This window comes from Chelon labrosus (genome assembly GCF_963514085.1).
Source record: "Chelon labrosus genome assembly, chromosome: 12".
Lineage (NCBI taxonomy): Eukaryota > Metazoa > Chordata > Actinopteri > Mugiliformes > Mugilidae > Chelon > Chelon labrosus.
Window position 1 is genome coordinate 4,652,976 of NC_140345.1, and position 20,713 is coordinate 4,673,688.

General features: G+C 41.8%; 2 protein-coding genes and 1 pseudogene across 3 annotated transcripts; all 3 read left to right on the plus strand.

The window, feature by feature from the left end:
* Positions 1-3,746: 3,746 nt before the first annotated feature.
* On the plus strand, positions 3,747-5,275 carry LOC311497509 (free fatty acid receptor 2-like; annotated as a pseudogene). Its single transcript has one exon. The product of its transcript is annotated as a free fatty acid receptor 2-like (transcript).
* A 2,343-nt stretch (positions 5,276-7,618) lies between these two features.
* On the plus strand, positions 7,619-9,300 carry LOC311497510 (free fatty acid receptor 2-like; the record flags this gene model as incomplete). The annotated part of the gene is made up of 1 exon (XM_084557827.1): positions 7,619-9,300. The coding sequence occupies exon 1, from the start codon at positions 8,392-8,394 to the stop codon at positions 9,298-9,300; it is 909 nt and encodes a 302-aa protein (XP_084413953.1). The 5' UTR covers positions 7,619-8,391.
* A 3,565-nt stretch (positions 9,301-12,865) lies between these two features.
* LOC311497511 (uncharacterized protein) lies at positions 12,866-19,370 on the plus strand. Its single transcript, XM_084557828.1, has 2 exons — positions 12,866-14,119; positions 18,011-19,370. The coding sequence occupies exons 1-2, from the start codon at positions 13,215-13,217 to the stop codon at positions 18,960-18,962; spliced, it is 1,857 nt and encodes a 618-aa protein (XP_084413954.1). The 5' UTR covers positions 12,866-13,214; the 3' UTR covers positions 18,963-19,370.
* Positions 19,371-20,713: the final 1,343 nt, after the last annotated feature.

Below are 20,713 nucleotides of genomic sequence, written 5' to 3' on the forward strand. Positions count from 1 at the left end.
ATATCAAAATAAATGTACATAAGGCTCAGAGATCCACGGGCAAACTGATTCCTGAGGCACAAGTCCCAGAGGCAGGTCAGGTAAATGGACAAAGCAGGTATTAAGGACGGAGAAGGCAAAGCCCAAAAAGGAGCAATTTAATAAGGCAAAGCAGCAGCGTGCGAAAATGTGTCAGCAGCCACGCAGTGTAGCTTCCAGCATGACTAATAGGCCCCAACAATTCAGATTGTAGTATTAGGACTCATGAGAGGGGAAGCATGCAGGAAATAGCACAGTTACCAGTAGTGGTCTGTGAATGACAATGAAGTTCCACAGGACTGGACTCGCATAGAAAACCTGCAACACTCAGAGTTTCAGGAAACATGGAACAAGGGATGCATGCGCTCAGAGTGAGGGAAGAGCTCTGCAAACAACTCCGTCTTTTTTGACCATGTTGTACTCTGTACCACTGCATCACTGGTGTCAGAATAACTAGTAGAGGGAACAGCTAAGAAAGCCACCGGTTGGCACACTGTCTCAGCTCCTAGCAGTTGGTTGATGTGCTCTTTTACTACGTCATATTCAGATGGAGGCATGCCCCTGTAACGCTGCTTAACAGGTACATCATCTATGATATCATTTTCTGTAACCAGTTGTACTCTGGGTCTGTAACTACTTGTCCTCAGGGTCACAGGGCAGCTGGACCCTATCCCAGCTGTCACTGGGCAAGAGGCGGGGAATACCCTGGACAGGTCTTACTGTGAGGAATTAGTGCTAAGATAGAGGAACCCTATCTGACCCTGCTCTTCGGAAGATAATTGGGATTGTCAGTTGCTTCCATTTGATTGGGCAAATGGAAAAAAACATTTGGGAGGCTATGGTGGTTAGACCACATGGCACCTCTTTGACTCCTGCGGGTAAACTGACAACATTAACCGTGTCCAATTCCTACAGTAGTGTGGTAAAGTAATATCTTAGTGGAGCCCACACTGATAACTAGTATACGCAGTGCCTCTAAAGACCTGGACCAGAAATGAGGAAACAAGCAGCCCAGCAGGTAAACCAGAGTCCAGAGGCTTAAACAACAGATGGTGGCCACCATCTTCATCACTCCTCCCGGGATGCAACACGTCTTCCTTCTTCAAACTTTTACCTTTCCTGAAAGGTTCTGAGGTGCCTGCACACAAGCACAATAGCACTTTTGCAATGCCTGCACAAAAGGCTTTGAGGACTCAGACATCAAGGGGAAGTTCAAACAAGGCCAAACTGTGCTGCCCAAAATCTCTTGGTAGCATTTGCAAATCACATTCATCCCCACAATACCAGGGACCTGAGAAGACACATCACCAGGGGGGATCCTCAACAACCAATACTCCACAGTGGGGCATCAACTTACCACATAGCTCAACGCTTAACTCTATATAGCCATGTGAAATGGATGACCTGTGAGCGGCTGGATGATGCCGAAGAAAAGCAGCAGACTCCGGTTTCCCAGTTTTTGTTACATTTATTTAACTAACATCAACATAGCAGCTACAAACAAGAGTGATATATGTCCTGTGAGATCAGACCTGCAACACAGACAGATTGTAACTGGCGCCTTAAGTACTGTGTCCCCGGTCCTAATTACTGGACTAATCCACTCAGAGGTAAGTTAAAATATTATCAAATGGCTTTCTTTCCAATGACAAATTTCCCCATTACTCATAACACATAATATGCTGCTATCCTGACCCCAAATACACATATATAAATATAAATACAAAATATAGAAATGAACACCAGCACTTGAAATTCCCCCACTTCCTATTCTGCCGCTTGGTCTCTCCCGGAACGTTTATAACTGTGCCCGGAATCTTTTGGCCACGCACCCTGGAGAAGACACGGACTGGACAGGTAGGTGTTAAACACAAACAACTCACTTTTATCGCTATTGCACCAGATTGCACCCTTACCACTTAACGATCTTGCACCACACTTCTTTACAATTACTTCTGCATGCTTATGGTTTAGTCTTTCCAATTCAATGCACAATTTTGGCGGAGCTTAACTTTCCTCTCCTCTTGCAGGTGGAGCCGAGTGCGCACTCCTGCACCTGCCCGACAGCACGCAAACATCCGTGGTCACGAGGTTACTTAAAAGTTCATTAAACATTCAATAACTAAAGTAATTTACATATCTGTACCAACAATGTGCAAATAAGCAATGTGCAAAATGTACCGTGCATATCTTGGCAAATAAAGTGCTATCGTGACTAAAGTGCAATGTGCAATTATTGCAATAGCTCAAGTTGTTACCCATGTGCAATATTTACAAGTAACAAACTGTGCTTCGTTACAAGCCAATACTGGAGTTTGGCTGCCTTAAGTTGCAGTTGGTGATGGTAGACACCATGGACCCAGTATCTCTCAAACAAGGCACTTGAACTCCAGCCATGTCCACCTGTAGATGTGGGCATGCTGACATTAACATTAACATCCCACACCACATGAAACAAGCCCTGAGCCAGTGGATGCCCCACTCGAACTGTGGGCACTAGTTTTCTGAAGCCGAACTGGGACAAGGCTGCCTACTATAGTGAGAAAGGTGCCTGGGAGTTAGGTGGAACACGTACACTATTACACTCCCTAGCGAAATGGCCCGGCTCCTGACCGAGTCTAATAAAACTATGGGGCCTTTACTAAAGGAACGATCGCGTGCCACAGGTGGTGGAGCTAAGGTTTTCTGCCCCAACTGAAATTGAACAATCCGGCAACAACATCCTAGGAATTTCACCCTAATTAAACAAATTCTTATAAGGCACTCAGGTTCGTTATGCAAACAGGCAGGAGATGACATTGCATCTGTAAAAGCAGTTATTATTGATACAAAAATATTAAAAAGAGCCAACTGTCACACACTCGTCCATTAAGAGTTGCTTCCGAGTTGGATGGAGAGGAGGTACCTCGGGGAAGGGTCACCCCAAACACACAAAGCCAACACACACACGTGAACAAGCAAACAGTGGGTACTTAGTGAAGGAGATGCTGCCATCAGAGAGGACCAGCCACCACCACTTTAGGCTCTCAGCTTCTGCAATACAAGATACAACAGCAGTGGAAGAAAAGAAAGAACTACAAAAGAACACTTTCAAAATATTCACGTCAAAAAAAACAGAATTCTAAGTCACCTTACAAAACAAGTCAGCAAAAGTACGCAAAATAATGCAGAAATGCAAAATATAAAGGAACTAAATGCAAATCTACAACCACACTGATTGTCATCTGGAGGCCAAGCAGCACAGCAAACATGGTTAGCTATGCACAATAAGAAAGTTGGCTTGTGGCAGCAAAACAGAAAACTATGCACAAAACGTCTCTAAATATTAACGCTCCTAAAGTGAAGCACACCCAAGGGAAAAAAACTCAGATAGGCAGTATTTGGAATCAGGAGAGGGGAAGCACGCAGGAAGTAGTATAATCATCAGAAGTGGTCTGTGAACAACGAAGTTCCACAGGACTGGACTCGCACAGAAAATCTGCAACACTCATGGAGGTCAGGCAACCTGGAACAAGGGATGCATGCCCTCAGAGTCAGGGACGAGCTCAGCACACAACTTCCTGTTTTCATGGTGAAACTGGCTGACAAACCAATCAAAAGCACACAGCAACTGACCTGAATAGACAGAGATGGACGTTGTAAAGAGGGAGTAGTTCGTAAAAAAATACTAAATAAAGTTAGTAATTTTCTATAAAAGTTATTAAAAATAGGAAATTAATTGAGGAAACAGTAGTAACCTGAAGATGCAAAGGAAGGAAAAAAATTCATGCTTTCAGGCGGCTATTCTTAGACCTATCAGCGTCACTGGATTTAAATCGCCAATACCCTGTAATCATAACTTCCCTTTATACCAGTGCATCGCCACAGACAAAAGACAGAAGTGATTCCTCGAAGTTACAAACTAGTTGTCTCAGAGGAAAGCTTTTTTGTTTCTTAAACCTCAACATTTCTAAAATCATCTGCTGCCAGGTAAGTAAATATGTTTTACCTTAACAAGCTAAGCTTTGCAAGTACTGTTTGGTGTTGGAATTCCATATCTGGTGTTTGAAATGAGAGCTTGAGAACCAATTGTGGCTCATTTGATTTGGTACTAGTCAGAGTCATGGAGAGGCTTTTTCCCCATCTCCTTCTTCCCTCCTTATGTAAAAAATAACAAGGATGGCAAACAGAACTGATGTATTTACAGTATCTTTAATAAGAGTGTTGATCAAAACCTCGGGACTCTGATTTGACTTAAAATCAACATATTTTATATTACTTTAAAAACTCTGGTCACTACACATTACACATACATTCTCATTGATGTTTATCACATTCTCTGGTTTAGTTCCATAATGGGGTCAATGGTGAAGAGCGAGGCCATTCTCTCAGTTTACATCGTTTCCTTCGTGATTGGTTTCCCGGCCAATCTCCTGGCTCTCTATGCTTTCAGTATAAAGATCCGCTCCAAGCCACGTCCAACAGACATCCTGCTGCTCAACCTGACTGTCTCCGACCTGCTCTTCTTGATCGTCCTTCCTCTCAAGATGCACGAGGCAGCGTCTGACATGAAATGGACTCTGCCCAGCTTCATGTGCTCCATCAGCGCCTTCTTTTTTTTCTCCACAATCTACACCAGCTCGTTGCTGCTGATGGCAGTCAGTGTGGTGCGCTACATAGCAGTAGCATTCCCTATCACCTATCAGCGGCTGCAAAAACCTGTCTTTGCGATTAGTATCTGTGTTGTTATTTGGCTGATCTCAGCAGCACACTGCAGCATTACTTTCATCAGCCTACACCACCCAGCCCTGTCCAACAAAAATGCAACTGTGTGCTATGAAAACTTCACAAGAGAGCAGTTGGAGTTCCTCCTCCCGTCTCGGTTGGAGTTTTTCATTGTGCTTTGCCTTGTTCCCCTTCTAATTTGTGTTTTTTGCTACTTGAACTGCATCTATATTCTGTACACCCGTCCAAGGATATCAAGGATGCAGAAGCAGAAGGCCATTGGCATGGCCTGGGGACTCTTGCTGTGTTCCTTTTTTGTGTTATACCATTCAATATCTCTCATGTAATTGGTTACTTCCAGGGTAAAAGCCCCCAGTGGAGGTACTATGCCTTGCTGCTTAGCACTTTCAACACATTTCTTGATCCCATCATCTTCTACTTTTCTTCCTCCACCTTCCACTGCACAGGCCAAAAGTTCATTTTCAGGAAACATGGGTCTAGTGCTGTGGAAATGGAAATGCAGGGCACGAGATCCAAATTCTTTGACATATAGCAACTTTTTTTTTTTAACAGTAACGCAAATAGTTACTTTCCCTGGTAACGAGTTCCTTTTATTATAGAGTAATTCAGTTACTAACTCAGTTACTTTTTGGAACAAGTAGTGAGTAACTATCACTAATTACTTTTTTAAAGTAACGTTCCCAACACTGGTCCCAACAGATACTCCCTGAACTTCTCCGTCATTGCCTATTTGAGTGCTCAGAACTCCAGTTTCATGGAACTATAGCTCAACTTGTTACACTCCTGGGCCCGTATTCCCAGGAGATTCTGAGAATCCTCTCAGAGAGCTCCTAACTTAGCCTAAAAATTCCTAGCTAGGAGTCTTAGCTTAGGAGTGATTCCAGAAAATTCTCAGAGAACTCTGAGCAAAGAATTGACAGAAACTCTTATTTTAGTGAGGAGGTGTGGTTGACCCCGTTGCTAGGTATGAGTCATCATTTCAGAAGGTGTGATTGGTTGATCCTAAAAGCTAGATAAAAATACACTTGTGGTGATAATGTGCCTAGAATGGACCGTCAAATCAATAGACTTAATAATAGAATCTAATCTGTATGAAGACTGTGTAATTATAAATAATATTTTACAGAAAAAGGGGCGGCACAGTGGCGAGGTGGTTAGCACTGATGCCTCACAGCGAGAAGGTCACCGGTTCGACTCAATGGGCTGGCTGGGCCTTTCTGTGTGGAGTTTGCATGTTCTCCCTGTGTCTGCGTGGGTTCTCTCTGGGTACTCCGGCTTCCTCCCACCATCCAAAGACATGCTCATTAGGTTAATTGGTGATTCGAAATTGGCTGTAGGTATGAGTGAGAGTGTGAATGGTTGTCTCTCTCTGTGTTAGCCCTGCGATGGACTGGAGACCTGTCCAGGGTGTACCCCTGCCTCTCGCCCGATGACAGCTGGGATAGGCTCCAGCAGACCCCACGACCCTCAACAGGAATAACTGGGTATAGAAGATGAATGAATGAATGAATTTTACAGAAAAAATAAATAAATAGTAAGCTATACTTTAAAAATTATCCTACAAAATGTGTGAAAACTCCCACTTGCACAGTATTCACATACTGATAGTTCTATTTATTTGCTTCCATTCATTTACCATACTGGTCATTTTCCATCCTTTTGGTATTAATGAGGGTAAAATGGCTCAGCTTTCATCAATTTCTGTGATTGCTAAGAAGAAGAAGCAGTGTTGGTTGGTGTTCAAATCTTCCACAAACCAAACAGCAGTGGAGAAGAAATGAAGTAGGAAACCCAACTGGACAGAGGAACTGTGTTTGCTTCTGTCTCTACTGGTCAATGAGAATAAAAGTGTTTAGAGACGTAGATTTGCCCCCAAGTCATCACTGCTGCATTGTTGCATTTTTGCATTTTTCCTGTTGCTAAATACCTCAGTGTTGTGATGACTTTCATTTCCGGTGATATTGCGATTGTAACAAGCTGGATTGTCAGTCAGTGTTTGGAGAATATCTCTCCTGCCTCTTTCAGCCATTTTCTTCTCTGCTTAAGAAACTCCTAAGCTGCCTAAAAGTCCTCCTCCCTGCTCTTAACAGTAACCCACCAGAGAGGAAGAACTACAAAAGAGCACTTTCAAACTATTCATGTCAAGGGTTAGGGTTAGTCACCTTACAAAACAAGTCAGCAAAAGAACACAAAATAATACAGAAATACAAAATATAAAGGAACTAAACGCAAATCTACAACCACACTTATGGTCATCTGGAGGCCAAGCAGCACAGCAAACGTGGTTAGCTATGCACAATAAGAAAGTTGACTTGTGTCAGTGTTACGGTCTCTTCTTTTAAAAGGCTCGATAGACACATAACATATCAAAGGGACGCCAGACAACAATTGGAGGTTCTACAAAAATGTGTTTTATTTAAACTCAAAACAAGAGCAGGGGAGAAAAACAACAAACAAACTCAAAGAACCAAAAAGGACTGTAGGTGCCAGCCAAAAAGAGGAGACGGGAAGAACAGCCGCACGTAACAGTCAGCAAAACAGAAAACTATGCCCAAAACGTCTCTAAATATTAACGTTCCTAAAGCGAAGCAAGAACAAAAAGCAATTGAAAGGCTCAGATATCCCCGGGCAAACAGATTCCAGGGGCACAGGTCCCAGAGGCAGATCAGGTGAAAAGACAATGCAGGTATAAAGGACGGATACGGCAAAGCCAAAAGGGGCAATCCAATAAGGAAAAGAAGAAGCGTGAGGAAATGCGTCAACAGCCACGCAGTGTAGCTTCCAGCATGGCTAATGGGCCCCAACAATTCAGACTGGTAGTATTTGGACTCATGAGAGGGGAAGCACGCAGGAAGTAGCACAGTTACCAGTATTATACAGTATACAAATACAAAATACTTAGTCATTTTCTATAAAAGATATTAAAAAATAGGAAACTACTTGAGGAAATAACCGAAGAAGTAACCTGAAGATGCAAAGGAATGAAAATTTTTCATATGCTTTCAGGGGGCTGTGCTGACACCCATCAGCGTCACTGGATTTAAATCATTAGTATCCTGTCACCATAACTTCCCTTTCTGGCAACAGGACTGAATTTATACCAGTGCATTTCCACAGACAAACGACAGAGGTGATGTCTGCAAGTTACAAACAAGTCGTCTCTGAGGAAAGTCACCAAATTTAGCTTTTTTTTTTCTTTAGCCTTAACAATTCTAAAATCATCTGCTACCAGGTAAGTAAATATGTTTTACCTTAACAAGCTAAGCTTTGCAAGTCCTGTTTGGTGTTGAAATTTCCTATCTGGTGTTTGAAATGTGAACTTGAAAACCAATTGTGGCTCATTTGATTTGGTACTAGTCAGAGTCATGGAGAGGCTTTTCCCCATTACCTTCCTGCCTCCTTATGTAAAAAAGAACAAGGATGGCAAACAGAACTGATGTATTTACAATATCTTTAATAAGAGTGTTGATCAAAACCTCGGGACTCTGATTTGACTTAAAACCAACAAGTTTATAAAAATGTCTGACATGAACAGGTGTTATTGTCTGGGACATAAAGTTGATGTGTTTGTTTTATATTACCTTATAATCTCTGGTCTCTACACACATTCCCATTGATGTTTATCATGTTCTCTGGTTTAGTTCCATAATGGTGAAGAGCAAGGCCCTTCTCTCAGTTTACATCATTTCCTTCCTGTTTGGTTTCCCGGCCAATCTCCTGGCTCTCTATGCCTTCAGTATGAAGATCCGCTCCAAGCCACGTCCAACACACATCCTGCTGCTCAACCTGACTGTCTCCGACCTGCTCTTCTTGATCGTCCTTTCTCTCAAGATGCATGAGGCAGCGTCTGACATGAAATGGACTCTGCCCAACTTCATGTGCTCCATCACCTCCTACATATTTTTCTTCACAGTCTACACCAGCTCGTTGCTGCTGATGGCAGTCAGTGTGGTGCGCTACATAGCAGTAGCATTCCCTATCACCTATCAGCAGCTGCAAAAACCTGTGTACACCATTAGTATCTGTGTTGTTATTTGGCTAATCTCAGCAGCACACTGCAGCATCATTTTGATCACCCTACACGACCCAGACCTGTCCAACAAAAACGCCACTGTGTGTTTTGAAAACTTCACAGAAAAACAGTTGGATTTCGTCCTCCCGGCTCGGTTGGAGGTTTTCTTTGTGCTTTGCCTTGGACCCCTTCTAATTTGTGTTTTTTGCTACTTGAACTGCATCTATATTCTGTACACCCGTCCAAGGATATCAAGGATGCAGAAGAAGAAGGCCATTGGCATGGCCCTGGGGACTCTTGCTGTGTTCCTTATTTGTGTTATACCATACAATATCTCTCATGTAATTGGTTACATCCAGCGTAAAAGCCCAGAGTGGAGGTACTACACCTTGCTGCTTAGCACTTTCAACACATGTCTTGATCCCATCATCTTCTACTTTTCTTCCTCTACCTTCCACTGCACAGGCCAAAAGTTCATTTTCAGGAAACATGGGTCTACTGATGTGGAAATGGAAAGGCAGGACACAAGGTCTAGTGAAGTGTAAAATACATCTTCAGTGGTGTGTCTGACACCCTTAAAACATTTAAGCTGATCTAATGCTATTAGACCATTATATAACAGAACCACAAGACATGTTAGGTACATTTGCATATTTCCAAATGTTATTGCTTTCCATTTAAATGTGCATTGATATCTTGTGCAGCGTCAAAGCATTACTTCCTGTTTACTTTAAACAGGGCCAGCCTCTCTTCCGCACTCATGTATTCTGTCAGCACACATGTAGAATATAACTGCAAAATAACACACCTCAGCTGTAAACAGTGTTGAATTACCATGAAGAGCATTTCTACACTACACAGACAGATCAAGTGTAATGTAATGTCACCACAACAAACCACTGTACAGGAAATGTGTGTAATTGTTAATGGTGTGTTATTCTTAAAGACTGCATTAACACAGAACAGCAGCAATTTCAAGAATTACTGTAAATGACTAATTATTGTAAATAAATTTACAGAAAAATGTTCACATGACGAATGGTTGTCTGTCTCTCTGTGTTAGCCCCTCGATAGACCGGCAGCCTGTCCAGGGTGTACCCCGCCTCTCGCCCAATGACAGTTGGGATAGGCTCCAGCCTCCCCGCGACCTTTTGCAGGACAAGCGGTTACAGAAGATGAATGACTGAAGGAATGAATGAATGTTCACATGACAGACGTCTATTTCACTTGGCGATTTGAGACAGAATTGTAAAAAGTCTAACAGATTCTGTTTGCCACCAGTAAGATACAGTCATTTAAGAAGAGTCTATTGAAGTCTTGTATGAACAAACCTGCAAAGGATGTCATGAGCAGAGCCATCAAGCCCAGGCGAGCAGGGAGTGGCACACAGTAAAATTCATGTTCATAGAAGTAAAGGTCATTTTAGTTGAAGGTTACCTGGTGCAACTACATTTATGGCAGTGATGCTGAGCTTTGTTTGAACATATGCAAATTCACAAAACAACATGTCATACATGGTGAAGGTTACGTAACAAAACTAATTTTATATGGCATTTACTGTATCCATGACTCACCTGAAACATTGACTATGATACTAGTAGCAAATCAGCAGTTGAACCTCTCAAAGGCAGAGAAGTGGGCAAAAGATGTTTTGCCGCTGATCCCAGCAAAGCAGGAGATGGAGGACAGGATCACGAAGACACGTGTCTCATTCTAGTAAGCTGAGACGAAGCAAAGCAAAGCCAAAATACTTTGAAACATTTTCAATGTTATTTCAGGGGAACTTCTCTGGATTTGTCAACTATCATGTATGTGGAAACAGCAGCAGTGGTTACTGTTGCTGAATACAGTTGAAATGAGAAGTTTACTTACATTGTATAAAATGACAAACATCTTTTTTTGTTCTGACTGTCTGACATTAAATGGATTTTACAGAAAAAAATAAAGAAATAGTAAGCTATACTTTAAAAATTATCCTACAAAATGTGTGAAAACTCCCACTTGCACAGTATTCACATGCTGATAGTTCTATTTATTTGCTTCCATTCATTTACCATACTGGTCATTTTCCATCCTTTTGGTATTAATGAGGGTAAAATGGCTCAGCTTTCATCAATTTCTGTGATTGCTAAGAAGAAGAAGCAGTGTTGGTTGGTGTTCAAATCTTCCACAAACCAAACAGCAGTGGAGAAGAAATGAAGTAGGAAACCCAACTGGACAGAGGAACTGTGTTTGCTTCTGTCTCAACTGGTCAATGAGAATAAAAGTGTTTAGAGACGTAGAATTGCCCCCAAGTCATCACTGCTGCATTGTTGCATTTTTGCATTTTTCCTGTTGCTAAATACCACAGTGTTGTGATGACTTTCATTTCCGGTGATATTGCGATTGTAACAAGCTGGATTGTCAGTCAGTGTTTGGAGAATATCTCTCCTGCCTCTTTCAGCCATTTTCTTCTCTGCTTAAGAAACTCCTAAGCTGCCTAAAAGTCCTCCTCCCTGCTCTTAACAGTAACCCACCAGAGAGGAAGAACTACAAAAGAGCACTTTCAAACTATTCATGTCAAGGGTTAGGGTTAGTCACCTTACAAAACAAGTCAGCAAAAGAACACAAAATAATACAGAAATACAAAATATAAAGGAACTAAATGCAAATCTACAACCACACTGATGGTCATCTGGAGGCCAAGCAGCACAGCAAACGTGGTTAGCTATGCACAATAAGAAAGTTGGCTTGTGTCAGTGTTACGGTCTCTTCTTTTAAAAGGCTCGATAGACACATAACATATCAAAGGGACGCCAGACAACAATTGGAGGTTCTACAAAAATGTGTTTTATTTAAACTCAAAACAAGAGCAGGGGAGAAAAACAACAAACAAACTCAAAAAAACAAAAAGGACTGTAGGTGCCAGCCAAAAAGAACAAAAGAGGAACTCGGACACGGGGCCAGCCCACATAAGGCCGTAGGACCCCAACCTCATTCCGACTAAATTAAAGTACTTAAACTAAACCTAAACAACATGAACAAAAAGCGAAAACAGGACTACCGGTCACCTACAACCCAAACTAAAATAATAAAGCCTACGAAGTTTTAAATACTTTGTAGGTTAAAGAAATAATCCACCTGCTTAAACACAAAGAAACATGGACAAAACCTGGACGCCTACGTTGTCGGGACGTGCGCCAGCGATGGTGAGAGAGTAAGAGAATGAGATAGAGAGAGAGAGACCCAGCACTGCCTCCCTCGCCTCCTTATATAGTCTCCTCCCCTACCTGAGCACAAATGCGATTCAAGTGCTTAGCAGGCCAGGGGAGGAGTGACCAGGAGGAGACGGGAAGAACAGCCGCACGTAACAGTCAGCAAAACAGAAAACTATGCCCAAAACGTCTCTAAATATTAACGTTCCTAAAGCGAAGCAAGAAGAAAAAGCAATTGAAAGGCTCAGATATCCCCAGGCAAACAGATTCCAGGGGCACAGGTCCCAGAGGCAGATCAGGTGAAAAGACAATGCAGGTATAAAGGACGGATAAGGCAAAGCCAAAAGGGGCAATCCAATAAGGAAAAGAAGAAGCGTGAGGAAATGTGTCAACAGCCACGCAGTGTAGCTTCCAGCATGGCTAATGGGCCCCAACAATTCAGACTGGTAGTATCTGGACTCATGAGAGGGGAAGCACGCAGGAAGAAGCACAGTTACCAGTATTATACAGTATACAAATACAAAATACTTAGTCATTTTCTATAAAAGATATTAAAAAATAGGAAACTGCTTGAGGAAACAGTAGTAACCTGAAGATGCAAAGGAATGAAAATTTTTCATATGCTTTCAGGCGGCTGTGCTGACACCCATCAGCGTCACTGGATTTAAATCATTAGTATCCTGTCACCATAACTTCCCTTTCTGGCAACAGGACTGAATTTATACCAGTGCATTGCCACAGACAAATGACAGAGGTGATGTCTGCAAGTTACAAACAAGTCGTCTCTGAGGAAAGTCACCAAATTTAGCTTTTTTTGTCTTTAGCCTTAACAATTCTAAAATAATCTGCTACCAGGTAAGTAAATATGTTTTACCTTAACAAGCTAAGCTTTGCAAGTCCTGTTTGGTGTTGACATTTCCTATCTGGTGTTTGAAATGTGAACTTGAAAACTAATTGTGCCTCATTTGATTTGGTACTAGTCAGAGTCATGGAGAGGCTTTTCCCCATTACCTTCCTGCCTCCTTATGTAAAAAAGAACAAGGATGGCAAACAGAACTGATGTATTTACAGTATCTTTAATAAGAGTGTTGATCAAAACCTCGGGACTCTGATTTGACTTAAAATCAACAAGTGTATGTCTGACATGAACAGGTGTTATTGTCTGGGACATAAAGTGGATGTGTTTGTTTTATATTACCTTATAATCTCTGGTCTCTACACACATTCCCATTGATGTTTATCATGTTCTCTGGTTTAGTTCCATAATGGTGAAGAGCAAGGCCCTTCTCTCAGTTTACATCATTTCCTTCCTGTTTGGTTTCCCGGCCAATCTCCTGGCTCTCTATGCCTTCAGTATGAAGATCCGCTCCAAGCCACGTCCAACACACATCCTGCTGCTCAACCTGACTGTCTCCGACCTGCTCTTCTTGATCGTCCTTCCTCTCAAGATGCATGAGGCAGCGTCTGACATGAAATGGACTCTGCCCAGCTTCATGTGCTCCATCACCTCCTACATCTTTTTCTTCACAATCTACACCAGCTCGTTGCTGCTGATGGCAGTCAGTGTGGTGCGCTACATAGCAGTAGCATTCCCTATCACCTATCAGTGGCTGCAAAAACCTGTGTACACCATTAGTATCTGTGTTGTTATTTGGCTGATCTCAGCAGCACACTGCAGCATCGTTTTGATCACCCTACACCACCCAAACCTGTCCAACAAAAACGCCACTGTGTGCTATGAAAACTTCACAACAGACCAGATGAAGTTCCTCCTCCCAGCTCGGTTGGAGTTTTTCATTGTGCTTTGCCTTGGACCCCTTCTAATTTGTGTTTTTTGCTACTTGAACTGCATCTATATTCTGTACACCCGTCCAAGGATATCAAGGATGCAGAAGCAGAAGGCCATTGGCATGGCCCTGGGGACTCTTGCTGTGTTCCTTATTTGTGATGTACCATACAATATCTCTCATGTAATTGGTTACTCCCAGCGTAAAAGCCCAGAGTGGAGGTACTACACCTTGCTGCTTAGCACTTTCAACACCTGTATTGATCCCATCATCTTCTACTTTTCTTCCTCCACCTTCCACTGCACAGGCCAAAAGTTCATTTTCAGGAAACATGGGTCTAGTGCTATGGAAATGGAAAGGCAGGGCACAAGCTCTGGCGAAGAGTAAAATACATCTTCAGTGGTGTGTCTGACACCCTTAAAACATTAAAGCTGATCTAATGCTATTAGACTGTGTCTTCCACCACAAGCCATTATGTAACAGAACCACAAGACATGTTAGGTACTTATGCATTTTTCCAAATGTTATTGCTTTCCATTTAAATGTGCATTGATATCTTGTGCAGCGTCAAAGCATTACTTCCTGTTTACTTTAAACAGGGCCAGCCTCTCTTCCGCACTCATGTATTCTGTCAGCACACATGTAGAATATAACTGCAAAATAACACACCTCAGCTGTAAACAGTGTTGAGTTACCATGAAGAGCATTTCCACACTACACAGACAGATCAAGTGTGATGTAATGTCACCACAACAAACCACTGTACAGGAAATGTGTGTAATTGTTAATGGTGTGTTATTCTTAAAGACTGCGTTAACACAGAACAGCAGCAATTTCAAGAATTACTGTAAATGACTAATTATTGTAAATAAATTTACAGAAAAATGTTCACATGACGAATGGTTGTCTGTCTCTCTGTGTTAGCCCCTCGATAGACCGGCGGCCTGTCCAAGGTGTACCCCGCCTCTCGCCCGATGACAGTTGGGATAGGCTCCAGCCTCCCCGCGACCTTTTGCAGGACAAGCGGTTACAGAAGATGAATGACTGAAGGAATGAATGAATGTTCACATGACAGACGTCTATTTCACTTGGCGATTTGAGACAGAATTGTAAAAAGTCCAACAGATTCTGTTTGCCACCAGTAAGATACAGTCATTTAAGAAGAGTCTGTTGAAGTCTTGTATGAACAAACCTGCAAAGGATGTCATGAGCAGAGCCATCAAGCCCAGGCGAGCAGAGAGTGGCACACAGTAAAATTCATGTTCATAGAAGTAAAGGTCATTTTAGTTGAAGGTTACCTGGTGCAACCACATTTATGGCAGTGATGCTGAGCTTTGTTTGAACATATGCAAATTCACAAAACAACATGTCATACATGGTGAATTTTACATAACAAAACTAATTTTATATGGCATTTACTGTATCCATGACTCACCTGAAACATTGAATATGATACTAGTAGCAAATCAGCAGTTGAACCTCTCAAAGGCAGAGAAGTGGGCAAAAGATGTTTTGCCGCTGATCCCAGCAAAGCAGGAGATGGAGGACAGGATCACGAAGACACGTGTCTCATTCTAGTAAGCTGAGACGAAGCAAAGCAAAGCCAAAATACTTTGAAACATTTTCAATGTTATTTCAGGGGAACTTCTCTGGATTTGTCAACTATCATGTATGTGGAAACAGCAGCAGTGGTTACTGTTGCTGAATACAGTTGAAACGAGAAGTTTACTTACATTGTATAAAATGACAAACATCTTTTTTTGTTCTGACTGTCTGACATTAAATGGATTTTACAGAAAAAAATAAATAAATAGTAACTATACTTTAAAAATTATCCTAAAAAATGTGTGAAAACTCCCACTTGCACAGTATTCACATGCTGATAGTTCTATTTATTTGCTTCCATTCATTTACCATACTGGTCATTTTCCATCCTTTTGGTATTAATGAGGGTAAAATGGCTCAGCTTTCATCAATTTCTGTGATTGCTAAGAAGAAGAAGCAGTGTTGGTTGGTGTTCAAATCTTCCACAAACCAAACAGCAGTGGAGAAGAAATGAAGTAGGAAACCCAACTGGACAGAGGAACTGTGTTTGCTTCTGTCTCGACTGGTCAATGAGAATAAAAGTGTTTAGAGACGTAGAATTGCCCCCAAGTCATCACTGCTGCATTGTTGTATTTTTGCATTTTTCCTGTTACTAAATACCTCAGTGTTATGATGACTTTCATTTCCGGTGATATTGCGATTGTAACAAGCTGGATTGTCAGTCAGTGTTTGGAGAATATCTCTCCTGCCTCTTTCAGCCATTTTCTTCTCTGCTTAAGAAACTCCTAAGCTGCCTAAAAGTCCTCCTCCCTGCTCTTAACAGTAACCCACCAGAGAGGAAGAACTACAAAAGAGCACTTTCAAACTATTCATGTCAAGGGTTAGGGTTAGTCACCTTACAAAACAAGTCAGCAAAAGAACACAAAATAATACAGAAATACAAAATATAAAGGAACTAAACGCAAATCTACAACCACACTTATGGTCATCTGGAGGCCAAGATGCACAGCAAACGTGGTTAGCTATGCACAATAAGAAAGTTGGCTTGTGTCAGTGTTACAGTCTCTTCTTTTAAAAGGCTCGATAGACACATAACATATCAAAGGGACGCCAGACAACAATTGGAGGTTCTACAAAAATGTGTTTTATTTAAACTCAAAACAAGAGCAGGGGAGAAAAACAACAAACAAACTCAAAGAACCAAAAAGGACTGTAGGTGCCGGCCAAAAAGAACAAAAGAGGAACTCGGACACGGGGCCAGCCCACATAGGGCCGTAGGACCCCAACCTCATTCCGACTAAATTAAAGTACTTAAACTAAACCTAAACAACATGAACAAAAAGCGAAAACAGGACTACCGGTCACCTACAATCCAAACTAAAATAATAAAGCCTACGAAGTTTTAAATACTTTGTAGGTTAAAGAAATAATCCACCTGCTTAAACACAAAGAAACATGGACAAAACCTGGACGCCTACGTTGTCGGGACGTGCGCCAGCGATGGTGAGAGAGTAAGAGAATGAGCGAGAGAGAGAGACCCAGCACTGCCTCCCTCGTCTCCTTATATAGTCTCCTCCCCTACCTGAGCACAAATGCGATTCAAGTGCTTAGCAGGCCAGGGGAGGAGTGACCAGGAGGAGACGGGAAGAACAGCCGCACGTAACAGTCAGCAAAACAGAAAACTATGCCCAAAACGTCTCTAAATATTAACGTTCCTAAAGCGAAGCAAGAAGAAAAAGCAATTGAAAGGCTCAGATATCCCCGGGCAAACAGATTCCAGGGGCACAGGTCCCAGAGGCAGATCAGGTGAAAAGACAATGCAGGTATAAAGGACGGATAAGGCAAAGCCAAAAGGGGCAATCCAATAAGGAAAAGAAGAAGCGTGAGGAAATGTGTCAACAGCCACGCAGTGTAGCTTCCAGCATGGCTAATGGGCCCCAACAATTCAGACTGGTAGTATCTGGACTCATGAGAGGGGAAGCACGCAGGAAGAAGCACAGTTACCAGTATTATACAGTATACAAATACAAAATACTTAGTCATTTTCTATAAAAGATATTAAAAAATAGGAAACTGCTTGAGGAAACAGTAGTAACCTGAAGATGCAAAGGAATGAAAATTTTTCATATGCTTTCAGGGGGCTGTGCTGACACCCATCAGCGTCACTGGATTTAAATCATTAGTATCCTGTCACCATAACTTCCCTTTCTGGCAACAGGACTGAATTTATACCAGTGCATTGCCACAGACAAATGACAGAGGTGATGTCTGCAAGTTACAAACAAGTCGTCTCTGAGGAAAGTCACCAAATTTAGCTTTTTTTGTCTTTAGCCTTAACAATTCTAAAATAATCTGCTACCAGGTAAGTAAATATGTTTTACCTTAACAAGCTAAGCTTTGCAAGTCCTGTTTGGTGTTGACATTTCCTATCTGGTGTTTGAAATGTGAACTTGAAAACTAATTGTGCCTCATTTGATTTGGTACTAGTCAGAGTCATGGAGAGGCTTTTCCCCATTACCTTCCTGCCTCCTTATGTAAAAAAGAACAAGGATGGCAAACAGAACTGATGTATTTACAGTATCTTTAATAAGAGTGTTGATCAAAACCTCGGGACTCTGATTTGACTTAAAATCAACAAGTGTATGTCTGACATGAACAGGTGTTATTGTCTGGGACATAAAGTGGATGTGTTTGTTTTATATTACCTTATAATCTCTGGTCTCTACACACATTCCCATTGATGTTTATCATGTTCTCTGGTTTAGTTCCATAATGGTGAAGAGCAAGGCCCTTCTCTCAGTTTACATCATTTCCTTCCTGTTTGGTTTCCCGGCCAATCTCCTGGCTCTCTATGCCTTCAGTATGAAGATCCGCTCCAAGCCACGTCCAACAGACATCCTGCTGCTCAACCTGACTGTCTCCGACCTGCTCTTCTTGATCGTCCTTTCTCTCAAGATGCATGAGGCAGCGTCTGGCATGAAATGGACTCTGCCCAACTTCATGTGCTCCATCACCTCCTACATCTTTTTCTTCACAGTCTACACCAGCTCGTTGCTGCTGATGGCAGTCAGTGTGGTGCGCTACATAGCAGTAGCATTCCCTATCACCTATCAGCGGCTGCAAAAACCTTCGTACACCATTAGTATCTGTGTTGTTATTTGGCTGATCTCAGCAGCACACTGCAGTATCATTTTGATCACCCTACACGACCCAGACCTGTCCAACAAAAACGCCACTGTGTGTTTTGAAAACTTCACAGAAAAACAGTTGGATTTCGTCCTCCCGGCTCGGTTGGAGGTTTTCTTTGTGCTTTGCCTTGGACCCCTTCTAATTTGTGTTTTTTGCTACTTGAACTGCATCTATATTCTGTACAGCCGTCCAAGGATATCAAGGATGCAGAAGAAGAAGGCCATTGGCATGGCCCTGGGGACTCTTGCTGTGTTCCTTATTTGTGTTGTACCATACAATATCTCTCATGTAATTGGTTACTTCCAGGATAAAAGCCCAGAGTGGAGGTACTACACCTTGCTGCTTAGCACTTTCAACACCTGTCTTGATCCCATCATCTTCTACTTTTCTTCCTCCACCTTCCACTGCACAGGCCAAAAGTTCATTTTCAGGAAACATGGGTCTACTGATGTGGAAATGGAAAGGCAGGACACAAGGTCTAGTGAAGAGTAAAATACATCTTCAGTGGTGTGTCTGACACCCTTAAAACATTTAAGCTGATCTAATGCTATTAGACCATTATATAACAGAACCACAAGACATGTTAGGTACATTTGCATATTTCCAAATGTTATTGCTTTCCATTTAAATGTGCATTGATATCTTGTGCAGCGTCAAAGCATTACTTCCTGTTTACTTTAAACAGGGCCAGCCTCTCTTCCACACTCATGTATTCTGTCAGCACACATGTAGAATATAACTGCAAAATAACACACCTCAGCTGTAAACAGTGTTGAATTACCATGAAGAGCATTTCTACACTACACAGACAGATCAAGTGTGATATAATGTCACCACAACAAACCACTGTACAGGAAATGTGTGTAATTGTTAATGGTGTGTTATTCTTAAAGACTGCATTAACACAGAACAGCAGCAATTTCAAGAATTACTGTAAATGACTAATTATTGTAAATAAATTTACAGAAAAATGTTCACATGACGAATGGTTGTCTGTCTCTCTGTTAGCCCCTCGATAGACCGGCGGCCTGTCCAGGGTGTACCCCGCCTCTCGCCCGATGACAGTTGGGATAGGCTCCAGCCTCTCCGCGACCTTTTGCAGGACAAGCGGTTACAGAAGATGAATGACTGAAGGAATGAATGAATGTTCACATGACAGACATCTATTTCACTTGGCGATTTGAGACAGAATTGTAAAAAGTCCAACAGATTCTGTTTGCCACCAGTAAGATACAGTCATTTAAGAAGAGTCTATTGAAGTCTTGTATGAACAAACCTGCAAAGGATGTCATGAGCAGAGCCACCAAGCCCAGGCGAGCAGGGAGTGGCACACAGTAAAATTCATGTTCATAGAAGTAAAGGTCATTTTAGTTGAAGGTTACCTGGTGCAACTACATTTATGGCAGTGATGCTGAGCTTTGTTTGAACATATGCAAATTCACAAAACAACATGTCATACATGGTGAATTTTACGTAACAAAACTAATTTTATATGGCATTTACTGTATCCATGACTCACCTGAAACATTGAATATGATACTAGTAGCAAATCAGCAGTTGAACCTCTCAAAGGCAGAGAAGTGGGCAAAAGATGTTTTGCCGCTGATCCCAGCAAAGCAGGAGATGGAGGACAGGATCACGAAGACACGTGTCTCATTCTAGTAAGCTGAGACGAAGCAAAGCAAAGCCAAAATACTTTGAAACATTTTCAATGTTATTTCAGGGGAACTTCTCTGGATTTGTCAACTATCATGTATGTGGAAACAGCAGCAGTGGTTACTGTTGCTGAATACAGTTGAAACGAGAAGTTTACTTACATTGTATAAAATGACAAACATCTTTTTTTGTTCTGACTGTCTGACATTAAATGGATTTTACAGAAAAAAATAAATAAATAGTAAGCTATACTTTAAAAATTATCCTACAAAATGTGTGAAAACTCCCACTTGCACAGTATTCACATGCTGATAGTTCTATTTATTTGCTTCCATTCATTTACCATACTGGTCATTTTCCATCCTTTTGGTATTAATGAGGGTAAAATGGCTCAGCTTTCATCAATTTCTGTGATTGCTAAGAAGAAGAAGCAGTGTTGGTTGGTGTTCAAATCTTCCACAAACCAAACAGCAGTGGAGAAGAAATGAAGTAGGAAACCCAACTGGACAGAGGAACTGTGTTTGCTTCTGTCTCGACTGGTCAATGAGAATAAAAGTGTTTAGAGACGTAGAATTGCCCCCAAGTCA